At 41.5% G+C, this 14,035-nt stretch overlaps 1 protein-coding gene across 2 annotated transcripts in view; it reads left to right on the plus strand.

Moving 5' to 3' along the window:
* Nucleotides 1-275: 275 nt before the first annotated feature.
* Nucleotides 276-14,035, plus strand: part of LOC139922060 (AP-2 complex subunit alpha-2-like) — a 39,530-nt gene continuing 25,770 nt past the window's right edge. For both annotated transcript variants that reach the window (XR_013507601.1, XM_078291123.1), the window contains exons 1-7: nucleotides 276-467; nucleotides 1,502-1,570; nucleotides 5,091-5,233; nucleotides 8,525-8,718; nucleotides 9,141-9,270; nucleotides 11,944-12,045; nucleotides 12,193-12,301. Coding sequence is in view for 1 of the 2 variants with exons in the window: in XM_078291123.1 (XP_078147249.1) it covers nucleotides 401-467; nucleotides 1,502-1,570; nucleotides 5,091-5,233; nucleotides 8,525-8,718; nucleotides 9,141-9,270; nucleotides 11,944-12,045; nucleotides 12,193-12,301 (814 nt within the window). In the remaining variant the exon portion in view is untranslated. The remainder of the gene's footprint in view (nucleotides 468-1,501; nucleotides 1,571-5,090; nucleotides 5,234-8,524; nucleotides 8,719-9,140; nucleotides 9,271-11,943; nucleotides 12,046-12,192; nucleotides 12,302-14,035) is intronic.

Raw genomic sequence — 14,035 nt, forward strand, 5'->3', positions numbered from 1 at the left:
GAACGCAGCCCGTTTGGTTGGTAGATCTCACTCTATATGGAGCACAGCCCCAGTTAGTTTTTAGGTCTAACTTCCTATATATAGAACACAGTCCCAGTTTAGGTGGTAGGTCTAGCCCCGTATGTATGGAACGCAGCGCCAGTTTAGTTGGTAGGTCTTCTAGCATATATGGAACGCAACCCCAGTTTAGTTGGTAGGTCTGTCTCCGTATGTATGGAACGCAGCCCCAGTTCAGTCGGTTCCTGTTTTCTGACGTAGCGCCTCCCTCGGCTCTGTTTATCTGCTCTAGTCATCTCGCTGGTTGAAAAAAAAAACCTTCTGTGAAACAAACTTTACTATATATCTTTTTGCTTACTGTCAGACTTTAGAGGAAAGGTTGCATTTATTGGGACTGGACAAAATGCCTGCAGTCTCTAAGGGAGATGGGATGCGTGGCCTGGCCGTGTTCATCTCTGACATCAGGAACTGTAAGTTTGTTTATCACATAGACAGTTCTTGGTTAGCCTGTTAGCTAGCTAGTGCCAACACTAACTACCTAACGGACGAATTCAGGGACACAGTAGTGTGCCGATTACTTGTCTACCCACAATCGTGCTAACTTTAACGTAATGAAAATCAAATTAGATAGTCAATTAGCTAGCTAGCCTAGATTAGCTAATTAACACTGCTAGCTTACAACAGCTAACGTCATGCCAAAGGGCGTGGGTCACATCTCATCGCCAGGAAATTTACCAGAACTTATGTTAGCTTTCCCGGTTTATTGACTTTCCAGGATTTGATTAACGCTCTCAGTACCAACTCTTGAACCGGAGGCTATCGTTCTTCATTAACAACTTTACAGGCAAGCTATTATTCAGCCCCATTCAAGCAGACACAACTGACACAGATTCAGTAGACTTTGTGATGAACCTTTCAGCTATAAGATGTGCTCAAACTTTTGAGCTGCCCCTGCCCCGATATGTGCTGTTCTCTGTCCTGTGTCGAGAGAACGTGTCGCCAAACTGTCTTTAGATTTTTCACAATTTAATGTGGCCTTACTCATCGGCAAACGATCCGAGACCTATTCTGAATCATTAGTTTCCATTCTTCAACTCGCACTGCTTGCTACCGCCCACCGTGTTGTGTTCGGATGGAAGACTGTGGGGATAACAGGCGGACAAATTAATAAAAGTTGAAAATGTATTAAAATAAATGCTGCTTGGTGTATTTGATATATGCCAAATTGAAGCGTTGCTCTTCACGATTTGTATAAGGTCTTACGGTCTAAATATGTCTGACCCCATGACCCACATCCCTTTATTTCATCTTGTCCCTGAACAACGTGTTTGATCTTTCTAAAGTGAACACATACACAGCCCTCCACTGTCTGTGTCACTGCCACATCTCTGTTTGGTTCTCTGTGCTTCCATCACAGATATTTAAGCTTCTATATATAATTATGAGTCAAGACAGCGCTATTTTGCATGCAACAATCTCATGTTATAACTTGTTCTGTTTACAGGTAAAAGTAAAGAGGCAGAGGTTAAGAGGATAAACAAAGAACTGGCCAACATCCGTTCCAAATTTAAAGGTAGGTGAACTAGTGTGACATATGCTGTAGTTCAGGGATAGGCAAGCATGTATGCAGGTTTTCATCACTGTCAAACGCTACAACAGGTGATTTAGCTGATTGCCACACCCTCAACTAGAGAGGAGCAACCAGTGGCATGTTCAGGCCATTTTGACTGGGGTGGCCAAAGAGGGGCACAGACTCAAATAAGGGTGGCACTGAGTATGGCATGTCATCAAAGCCGAATGGAGGGACAGTTTAAGGTTTTCAAGCCATCACTGCACAGTGTACTAAAATTACCTCTTGGTTTTGGACGCTCTTTTCCTGAATCATATTTTTGGGAATTTTGTGTGCAGAGGTGCTGGCGTCACACCTGTGGGACAGTTGTGAATGGGGTTGGATTAGGAGGAATAAATTATCAGTAGTAGTTTTAAAGTAGTGTGCTCCCCGCCACGGCGTACTGACTGCTGTAATGGAGAATCCAGTCTCTCAACAGCAAACTGATGTTCTTGTCCAGGAGGTGCAGAGTCCCAAGGCGCAAATATATGGCACCCCAAGTTTGAATATACAGCACCCCAAATATGAGAATTGTGGAAGTTTCTTTCATTTTTTGGTATAAAATGCGTGCGTAATTGCACAGTGCTTTGAAAATAAGCACAACATCCTTGAAATTAGAAGCTGCAGATGGAACTCACATACCTGTCCTGCCGCCTTTGGATGAGTATAGGAATTTAATTGACCGAAAAGGAAAGAACTCCTACATCCTGTAAGCAGTTGTGGATGACAGATGATGGTAAGATGGGTTGATCTAACCCAGCACAGACTGTGTTACTGGAATTGTTGCCTTAATCACATTAAAATTGTATTTTTGATATTTTTCACTGTCCACACTGCAAGGTACAACTGACCATATTGGATTTGTGTGTTCTAGCAGCGCAATTCTTTGCTGCCATATCTACATTGGTTGTCATAGTAACAACACAGGCGTCCTTACACAGGATAGTGACACGTTTTAATGTCGCCCTCTGAATGCAACAGGCAGCAGCAAACTAGCCGTGGTTTTACCGTTTTTTAATTCTGGCTTCTTGCATATTGGCAGTTTCTAGTTGTGCCGCAGCTCACATGCACTTGATGTCTCCAGAGTCCATGTGTTTTTTTGCTGTTCACATATGAGGAAAAATATCTGACTTGTATCAGATATGGCCAAAAATGTGATTTGCTCTTTCTGTGTAAACATTGCTTAAGTGTCAGTGGTGATTCTGCTGCCACCTGTTCCATGCTGCCTAAAATAAGTCTGCTCCAGAATGTAGCTGCCTCTTTTGCCCATAGCGGCCGGCATATTACCCTCCTTTACTCCCCATGTGCTTGTGTACCACCTCCCATTATGCCACATTCATTCATCTGTTTCCATGCTTGTACATTTGATCTGAGACCATACCATAAATCCCCATAAGTCCAACATTGTTTTTTACATCAAGGCCGTCCTTTCATAATCTGTGGACTGAGTAAGTGTAAGGGGACATGGGAGGGAGCACTGTTCTGGGACTAAACTCACACTGCTGCACAAACACATACATGAATCTCTCACGTGTTTTGCTATAAGGGTCAGATGACAGGGACAGGGTTGTGGTTGTGTTCTCAATAAGGGGTGCCTAATTAGCTGTTTAGTGCCACAACGTCAGCTACATTTTTTCTCTCAGTTGTGAAGTGTTAAGTTGTTTTAAGTTGCGACACATTGTAACTACGCCTGTGCCGATATGAAAATTTCATAGTACGATTATCTTGGTCAAAATTATCTCGATATACAATATTATCCTGATATTATTAATGAGATGAAAACCTTAAAACCGTTACTGTAATATGCTTCAGTTACTTAAAAACTAATTTATTACATCAATGACAAGACATTTCTCTTTTTTTAAACACGTTTTAATGAGCAACTAAGACTGTAGAACATATGTAAAATATTTATGTAAAATATTAACTTTTTGCATTTGTTATGCACTCATGCACTAGAGTGGATGAGCTCAAGTAGGTACAATGCAATGCAAAACAAAGACACTATAACAAATGTATCCTGGCATTACATCAACCGGACAAGCTGGCATGATATCAGTTTCATAGCAGTTACTGTACACTCACCGAGCACTTTATTAGGAACACCTGTACACCTACTTATTTATGCAATTATCCTATCAGACAATCATGTGGCAGCAGTGCAATGCATAAGATCATACAGATACAGGTCAGCAGCTTCAGTTATTGTTAACATCGAACATCAGAATGGGGAAAAAATGTGATCTCAGTGACTTTGACTGTGGCATGGTTGTTGGTGCCAGACGGGCTGGTGAAACTGCTGATCTCCTGGGATTTTCACGCAGAACAGTCTCTAGAGTTTACACAGAATGATGCAAAAAACAGAAAACATCCAGTGAGCGGCAGTTCTCCGGACGGAAACGCCCTGTTGATGAGAGAGGTCAGAGGAGAACGGCCAGACTGGTTGGAGCTGACAGAAAGGCGACAGTAACTCAGATAACCTCTTTACAGCTGTGGTGAGCAGAAAAGCATCCCAGAATGCAACACGTCCAACCTGGAGGCAGATGTCACTTTGGTAGCCGGTTGACACTGAGCTGAAAGCTGATACCTACCCAGTGTTAGTATGGTGTTCCTAATAAAGTGTTCGGTGATATTCAACTGATGGACATAGGCAACTCAAGCCTATGACTCACCGATCACGGATTGACACATTCCTACCGAGTTTACTCGGCGTAGATGTGGTGGGTTGTCTATCGTAACTGAAGCAAGAGAGAGTTGTTTTTCTTTTGCTGCAAGATTGCTGAAGTAACCTAAGATAGCTAATAGCTAGATGATGTTATCAACAGACTAGTAAAGACATGATAATGTTCAGACATGCTTTGAAAGATAACTAACTGCAAAAACAACCCTAACCCTAATCTTATTGTAAAACAGCCCTCATTGAAAACTACTTTATTTATTTGACTGGGACAGCGCACAACATATTGCACCATAGTATAGCCAGAGGCTCATTTGTATCTGTAGTCTCTGGGCAGGAGGATGAAGGTGTGGTAATCAGTGAAATCACCTGGTGCACTTTTTAGTTGGAATGAAAACCTGCATACACTCGGCCCACTCGGTTAAATACCTGCGGACTATGGTATGCACACACTAACTGTAACTGTGTTGGTTACCCACTTTGCCTGCCCCGCAGAGGTGTCTTCCTTTTTGGGGTCTGGCTGGTGCATGTTTGTGTTTTTTTGTGCATGTTATGTGTGTGTGGGTTGGGGTTGGTGATTTTCAAGGTGGTGTTAGTTGCTTTTTTCATCAGACTTCAAATTCCTTGCCTCCCCTTCCCTCCATTGCTCACTCATTTGGCATTTAACAACTGAGATGCCATCTTTGGTATCCATACTCACTGGGGCAAAATCCACCTTTCCTTCCCCATTTGAAAACTTGGGTTGTAACTTCATCTAGATATTCAAATCCATCTCTGTGGTGTGTGTGAATGTGCGTGCGTGTATAGGAGACAAGGCTCTAGACGGCTACAGTAAGAAGAAGTATGTCTGCAAGTTGCTCTTCATCTTCCTTCTGGGCCATGATATTGACTTTGGACACATGGAGGCGGTCAACCTGCTGAGCTCCAACAAGTACACAGAGAAACAAATTGTAAGCCCACACACACACACACACACACACACACACACACACACACACACAGGCAGCTGGGTTGACAAATAAGGTTTTCAAATTCTGACCAAATTGGATTCAATTGATGTTTATGTATTTATCGTTTCATGTATATCTAAAAAAATATATATATAAAAACACAATGGAAAAAAAAAAAAAAAAAATGGATTCAAAATGCAATGCAACTGAATTGCATCAATAATTCTGAGCTAAAGCAGGGTACTCAAACTTTTTTATTAAAGGTCCACTTGAAAAAACTTCAAGTACACAAGTTCAATGGTCCGGAACAATGCCAGTAAAATGCACTGACATAAATCAATGTAACATAACAATACCAATTTGGTAACAAAAACAAACAACAAAAAAACATGCTCCAGATAATAACATAAAGCAAAGTGTTGAGGGTATGCGTATGTTCATCTATGTTTGTTTGTGCATGTGTCTGTGTGTGTGTCTGTGTGTGTGTGTGTGTGTGTGTGTGTGTGTGTGTATGTGTGTCTACACCAGAGAGGTTGTAGGCATCAGCCCAAGGATTGGTATGTGATGTCACCGTCATACGGAAGTGCTTCCATCGGCTACACATACACAATTCCTCCATGTATGGCGCTGCCGTCATGTACCTATCCTTAGCAGTATTATTCCAGACCACAGCAGAAAGCTCCGCTGCACTGAGCTTTAGAAATACTTGGGAAAATGTAGCTTTTGTGGACGCTACCACACTACTTGATCAATAAAACAGCTTCGCTACTGAAAACGCTATTTGATTCAGAAAACAGCAGCACTACCACCACGCTACTGAGAAATGTAGTTAAACTAGTAGCGCCGCTACTTGTAGCGACGCTACTGCCCAACACTGACATTAACTTATGTCTAATGTGACACAAGGTCCGGTCTAGATTGATTTGTAGTTCGGTCCGGATCCGGACCTTGGTCCGGAGTTTTAGAAGCCCTGGGCTAAAGGGATGGCTGATGGCTTGAAACAGCCCCCTCAGCAGATCAGAAACCAAAGCAACCTTGCTATAACAAACAGCCAGAATCACCATGCTACCTGCAAACAATATATCAGCTAGCATGCTACAGACAACCAAAAGATGTAACCTAGTCCGTAGAATCTTCAGCAGCCCTTGGTTTGAGGACCTAAGGGATCTCGCAGAGTTATAAGGACTCAGTAAATCAGAAATGTTCTCTGCGGCTAGACCATGTAAAGCTTTGTATGTGATTAGCAAGATTTTAAAATTGATCCTAAACTTGATTGGTAGCCAATACAGGGAGGCCAGAACTGGAGTGATACACAACCTCCATTTGAACTTTGTTGACAAGCGACTACAACTTCATACAACTTAAGCAAATATGATTAGCCAATTTGGTATATAATTAACACTATTTTAGAAACTCATTGAAGACATTAGAGGGTACAATGTAGAAAACAAGAAGAATTTTATTGTTTATTGTGGATCCCCATTAGTCGACGCACAAGCGACAGACTAGTCTTCCTGGGGTCCATATTTAGTGAGTAGATGGAATTTATGGCTGCCCTGTTGTAGAGAGGGGGAGGGAGAGTGAAACAGGACCAAGGAAAGGATACAGAAAACAATTCCTGATTCTTTTGGTCATGTGATATAAAATGTATGTCAGTCCTATAGTCCAGATAGTCCGGACCTGGTCTGTTGCAGCCTGATGCAGTTTGCAGATAAGCGCTGTTAATTGTCTTTAACTGTCTGCAGAGCTGTCTCTGACTGGTGGAGGAATCCACTCCTTAGGCTTGGTTAGTGTCATTGTGACACTTTTGCAACCTTAAAGGTGAAAGGCCATCTTTATGCCATCTTTATAATGTTACTCAAAGGCCCACTTTGTGCTGTGGAGACCTGGTTCCGCTATACTTCCCATCAGTGCAATTGACCGTTTGCAAAACAATAATTGACATGGTGATCCACCAATCCGTGCATAGCATCCATCTACCTCTTCTGACATTGACTGAATAGAATTTGGGCCGAGCCTCCGACACCACACTGAAAGTATTTGAGTACAGTATTTGTTGCAGTGGTTTGACTCTTGATACGGACATAAGACAGACAAAAGGTGTTGGGAAACCGCTGAGGGGGATAGTAGCGTCTGTGGTGGCATCCCTCCTGAAAGATTGTCGGACACAGCAACAGTAAGTAAGGGGGATGGGAGTTGAAACGGTGATTAAGTCAGGTTCCAACCAAGAACCATGTGCATACTGTAAAGATAAGAGACCTTTTTCTTAAATATCTATTTTAATTTTTTTAATACTAACTACCCTATACTTGTATATCACTTCTTTAAAGACTACATCAAAAAAGAGACCTATTCCCTAATCTATAGTTTTACATTTTTATAATCTACTTCTCTTATTTTGTGTTTTATGGACAGAGAGAGAGCTTTGATGCACGAGAGAGTCTGTGGAGAAAGAAGGAAGATATAAAGTTAATCACGACATGCACGACGCACAATGACAGTACAGCCTATTTTCACAGAATATTTCATCTCTCTGTGTAGTGCATTTATTATTATGTATTATTAGGTATTGTCGGACGGTCAGTCGGTTGGTCGGTCACTCTGTTCACCACTTAATGGGTCACGTGGCCCGCAGGGAGTTAGACTGCAGACTCTCAAGTGGAGAGACCCAAGTTCGATTCCTGGCAGAGACGCTTCCACAAAATTTAGTCTTGTTAAATCCATTTTTTTTATATTTGACAATATAAATGCATTTTCATGGATTGCCTTTGGCTACACCACCTGACAAGTTGTACCAACCTTTTTAAGTAATTGAAAAAAGACAGCTATATAACTTTTACTTATTCATAACCCTGGAACATGAAATTATGCCCAAGAGAATTAACATTTTCACTGCAGTTTTTTCCGCTTGATTTATGTTGAGATGGTTGCACCACCGGACTTTGGAACACAGAACTTCAAAAATGAATTGTATTTCAATAAAATAAGTTGTTTGTCATGATGCAGATATTGTAGATTAGAATAATTTGATATAGTCCAGTTTTTTCCCATTGTTATTGAGGGTCTAAGGTTGAGGGGTATTGTTTTTCATTTATCATGTTAAAACGTGGGCGTGTGAGGCACTTGTGACTGTGATTAAGGGCTGCACAAATAACCTTGACTTGACATATGCTGCACCTACACTACACTTGACGGACAGTATTTCTTTGAAATTTTGATTTTGCAAATAATATATTTGGACACAATGTCATTGACCCAGCTCCAGACTAGCATCCTGCTCTCCTCCTCCAGGGTTACCTGTTCATATCTGTGCTGGTGAACTCCAACAGCGATCTGATCCGTCTGATCAACAACGGCATTAAGAATGACCTGGCCAGCCGCAACCCAAGCTTCATGAACCTGGCCCTACACTGCATCGCCAACGTGGGCAGCAGAGAGATGGCTGAGGCTTTTGCTGCGGACATTCCCCGCATCTTGGTGGCAGGGTCTGGACCCAACTGTTGATCCTATTATCTAGACCAACTTGTAACTAGCCCTAGGTCCTAAACAAAGAGCTAAGCAAAATTTTGGTGTGCGCAAATAGGGGAGGGGGAGGGGGGTTGAGATATATCCTTAGCACTATCCACATAGTCAAAACTCAGAAAAGTGACGGAAAACACTGAATGTCGGTCAACTGTTCAATGTCAAGTTCGGCTGCTGGTAGCTCTTGGTACATCTTGAAGTAATGGTAACCCAAATAAGAAATTTCCTGTATGGATTCATAAGTGTTAGTTTTGCTAGCCAAATCCGGCACTGTGGCATTCAAATCAACTATTCACTAAAGAATGAAATGCTGACAGGACTTTGTGAATTGTGTTATATGTGATGGATTATGATGAATGAAGTTGTGTTGTACTTGCTGGAGCAGGGAAACCATGGACAGCGTGAAGCAGAGTGCAGCGCTATGTCTGCTGCGTCTCAACAGGACGTCTCCTGACTTGGTGCCCATGGGTGAATGGACGGCCCGGGTGGTCCATCTGCTCAATGATCAGCACCTGGTGAGACTCCAGGATCAGCTCCAGTACTCTACCATGTCCTTACTACAAGCTTAAGCCCCGTTTGCACCCTCCAACCTCTCTGTTTCCTGAAACGCAGTCGCACAGGATAATGAAATTTGCTGAAATCACCTGTGCCCCAGATATAATTGTATAAGGTCAAGATTTTACAGTTCGTCATGTCCTGATTTAGTAAAGCAAAACTTGGAAGTTTGTGCCGACAATTCATACAAACCTTCCCCTATAACAGTAGTGTCCAATCATGTGCTATGGAGGGCCTAGAGTCTGAAGGGTTTCCTTCCAGCCAAACACTACACCAGCTGATTTCACTAATTAGTACACCTTCAAGCAGAGAAGGAGCAACTAATTAGTGTAATCTTTGGTTGGAAGGAAAACCTACAGACTCTTGGCCCTCCATTACACATGAGCTGATTATCAATACCCCTTCTTGTGCGTTCTTGTGTCCTCCGTGATGCATTTTATGTAATATCTAACCGCTGAAGCACGATTCCAAATCAAAAGAACGACAGGACGGAGGACGGATAGAAACCCTGGAAGTTTCCTTGCCAACCTCAAAATATCGAGGATGCATTGGGTGGTGACTTGACCGACGAGAACGAATTGAAAGCCCCAAGATTCATTGCGACAACGGCGAGCAGCGCTGTAGTCTATAGTACAGAGCCGGTTAACAGCTGAGTGTCTTAATTAATCACGCACGCGATGTGAAGCACACAGTCGATCTCAAATTGCAAGGAAGCTTCTCTGTGCTTACTTTCAAGAGATGAACGTTCTCCCCAAGACAACTTGGGAAGAACGTTTTCCACAAGGACACAAGTATCGACTTGGCGTTCTTGGTTTTGATAATCAGCCATGGTTGGACACCACTGCTCTATAGATTCCACTACTGCCTCCATCTTCATGACAGGAGCAAGATATAAATCCAGCATCCAGAAGAAAGAAAGAAAAGAAATTGCACATCAAAAACAAATTACAGCTGAAATCACTGACATTCGTCATTCGTACGTCTTGGTGGCTCAGTTGGCTAAGACACATAGCATGTACCTGTGACGTCCTGGGTTCAAATCCAGCCTGGGACCTTTGTCACATGTCATCCCCCGTCTCTCTTCCCCAGTATTTCTTGTCTCTCTCAACTATAGACAAAAAAAATAAAAATCTTTAAGAAAACACAATATCGAGAGTTAAATTTGCACTGGATTAGTATTACCAGAGGACCTATCCCTTCACTGATACATTAGATAGTTTGTGCTGGAAATTTTACTTTACAATTCACAGAAATGTAAGATTCGCACCCAGGTAAAATCACTGACTGCTAGATTTGACTGCAACAGCAGTTGGAGCATATCTTAACTAGTTTGAAAGCAAAGTCATTACTAAGCTGTGATGGAAAGGCAGAGAAAAATTCAATGTGTGTATACCAAATTTCTAAAAACACTTTCACAATTCCAAAAGCAGCGACCACTGAAAACACTCCGCTGTGCCGCTCTCAGCACATAACAACATACTTACCCTACCGATGAATAAACCCTTTAGTTCTGTGATCATGGGTACCACTTGCATTTGCTTTCTAACTAACACAAACACCTTTGCATTGATGTTGACAAGATCACCATGAAAAGTTTAGATTGAATAATGAAATCTGTACTCGATTAATAAGCTGCAAAATTACACACTATTACAGAGAAAAATGATAAACCTAGGGTTGGGATGTAGAAAACCGTTTTCTACATCTCCACCTGTCTTATGACTGTATGGGGGCTTGCATAAATATCTAGTAGGACTTAGCAGCTATGTATGTTATAACTAGACTATGTTTGAATTTATATATATAGATGGAATTCGATTAATGTCATCACGATCGCCGCAGCCATATTCTTGACATAGCGCTGACAATAGCAAGTGACATTATTGGTCCAATAATGTTAGCTATTAAGTTGGACACCTAAAAAAGTTGGTTTGCGATCCGCCACAAGGCATAAAACTCAGAGAAGAGAAGCAGGTACACCACACAACTGTTCACTGTTAACTTAATAGCTAACATTATTGGCGTTGGATCAATCATAACCAATCAATTGATCTTACAAACTCTTCACTTAGCTAACGTTAATGTCTATCTGTGATGATGATGTGAACAGACTTTGCTGTGAGGAGTTGGCTGAAAGTTTCGCCTGTTTATCCTAGCTTTCCACTCTCCTGCGCTGGCTTAGATCCTCAGTCTCTTTCCCTTCACATCTGCGGACGGTAGGGATGGCATAAATGGAACCCCGGGGTTTTTATTGCCGTTATTACTTCAGCTGTGTATAACACAGGACACCATCGCTGTTTTGAAATAGATCCTAACGCAACAGAAACTGTAATAGGTAATAGATAACGCTAACGGTGGCTAGCTTCCTATTAGCACTACTGTCACCTAGGCTGTCATTTGTTTTTGTTGACAGCTACGGCGCTATGTCAACAATATGGCCGCGGCAATTGTGAAGACGTTAATTGAACACTGTCTATAGTTGATACAACCAGGCCCTAGCTTAGAGCAATTCCTCTGCAACAGAAAGGTAATACATGCTCGTGTGCTTTAGAATGAACCTTGAGAGTTATGCTCTCGATCCATCTCTATCTCTCTTTATTTTGTATATAAATGTGTGTGTGTGTGTTTGTCAGGGCGTAGTAACAGCAGCCACCAGCCTTATCACCACTCTGGCCCAGAAGAGTCCTGACGACTTCAAAACCTCGGTGTCATTGGCAGTGGCCAGGCTCAGCAGGGTACGCATCTCTGTAGCTTCACATTTGTTCATTTGTTCATTTGTTCATCTCACGCAGATTCTGTTTTGTGACATTCTCGCTCAAGTCAACTAACTTAAATCCTTTTTGTGACATCTCTATAAGTGTTTCTTGTGTTTGCTTGTCCAGATCGTGACCTCCGCCTCCATCGACCTACAGGACTACACATACTACTTTGTTGCTGCACCCTGGCTGTCTGTTAAATTGCTGCGCCTGCTACAGTGTTATCCTCCACCTGGTACAGTACTGTGTGTATGAGAGAGAAATTATGATCTGTTTAGGAAACACATATCCATGTAATTTAAAGTTCTAGCCCATTTACTACTGTCTACGTCTAGTTTACACTTCCTCCAATCATTTTGGAGTGCATGCTGTATGTAGTTAAATGTATTAACATTCACTTGTTTTTTGTTGTTTGTTTAAATACAAACTTTACAGTGTCAAAACTAGCTTGAAAACTGCTGTCTCAGCTAAGAAAGACACCCCAAATAAGAAGTCTTGGATGTGACAAAGTTTACAAGGCAACATGTTTTGAGAGATTATTTCCTGGCGGGGACTTCCATTTCTTCCTGTGAGTGTCAGGTGATTGACAGTAAGCAGAGCATAACACAATGTGCGCACTGATATGAAAACACTCAAATCGGGCACAGTGAAATAACTTTGACAAAACCAAATTAAGGCGTTACCTTTACTCTGATGGATTATCTTGCTTGGGCAATTTTCAAGTCTGTGGAAGTTGTTTTTCATACAAGAATAAATGACAGCAAGCGGCTTCTTCTGGTCGGTAGCAAGGTAGCAAAACAAGTCCCGATATCTCCAACTACAATTTGCACAAACTTGAAAAACATCAGTATTATCCTTTAAGTGGATCCCCTGCTGGATCCAGTCCCAGTAAAAAGTTGATCCGCACAACAGCATACTGCCCCAGGACATTTATTATACTAACAGTACACAACGTTTCGACCTGTCTTGATCTTTGTAAGTTGTGGCCGTTGCATTGACCCATGACCTATATATTTGAAGTACACAATTGAACACATGGTCAGGAACTGACATCACTCAACTTATCCTAGAATGATTCTCTACACCACATAGTCACAACACAAATATACAATGCATCCAAATACATCCAACCCAATCAGTGTCAGAGGGCCCACTCCCCCCCAAAAAAACAAAAACAAACATACAATAAACACAAACACTCTAATACTCTCAGCAATAGCAATGGCCATAGGGAATACTTATAGCAATAGCAGTAGCAATGAGACGGTCCTTACAGCAATAGCAATAAGGCAATACAACAGCAATAGCAATCAGGATAGATTATAACGTAGAGGACGCAATAAAGTCTGTCATTAATCATATCCACAGCTTAGGAAAAGATCAAGTCGTAGTCCTCAGATCCCCTGCTGGCCTGGGATCCAGTCTCACCACAACTTTCTGTCCTCTGTCTTCCTCTCAGCTTTCCAACTGTTTGAAGAAATAAACAAAAGTGAAAACTAGCTTAGTATTAGTTGCATGCTTGCCGGCTATGAGCATCTTGGCAATTAACATTGCTGGTAACATACACTTATCATAGCCTAGTACACTAACGTTACATCCTCAACAAAGGGTTACGCCTGCTTACAAGGACGACATCCACCAAACAATATGTAAAACCTAAATTTTGTAAAATGACATTGTAGGGAATATCCTTCCATGTGGGTAATATTAATCTAAAGAATATGGACAGTGGCACTGGTGATGCTGAATTATTATATTTCATAAGGTGGCACAAGTGATAAGATATACTGTATATTCCTACAATTTCTAAAATCAGTCTCATAAAGTTATCAAAGTTAACTATCAATTTGGGATCTCAACTAATAATTGAAAAATTATTTTTGAAATTGAAATTATTATTGAATTCAATTAATTCAGCTTCATTAAACTAGAATAATCAGTCATTCAACAAAGGGTTGAAGGATAAGGT

This window comes from Centroberyx gerrardi, chromosome 1, assembly GCF_048128805.1.
Source record: "Centroberyx gerrardi isolate f3 chromosome 1, fCenGer3.hap1.cur.20231027, whole genome shotgun sequence".
NCBI lineage: Eukaryota > Metazoa > Chordata > Actinopteri > Beryciformes > Berycidae > Centroberyx > Centroberyx gerrardi.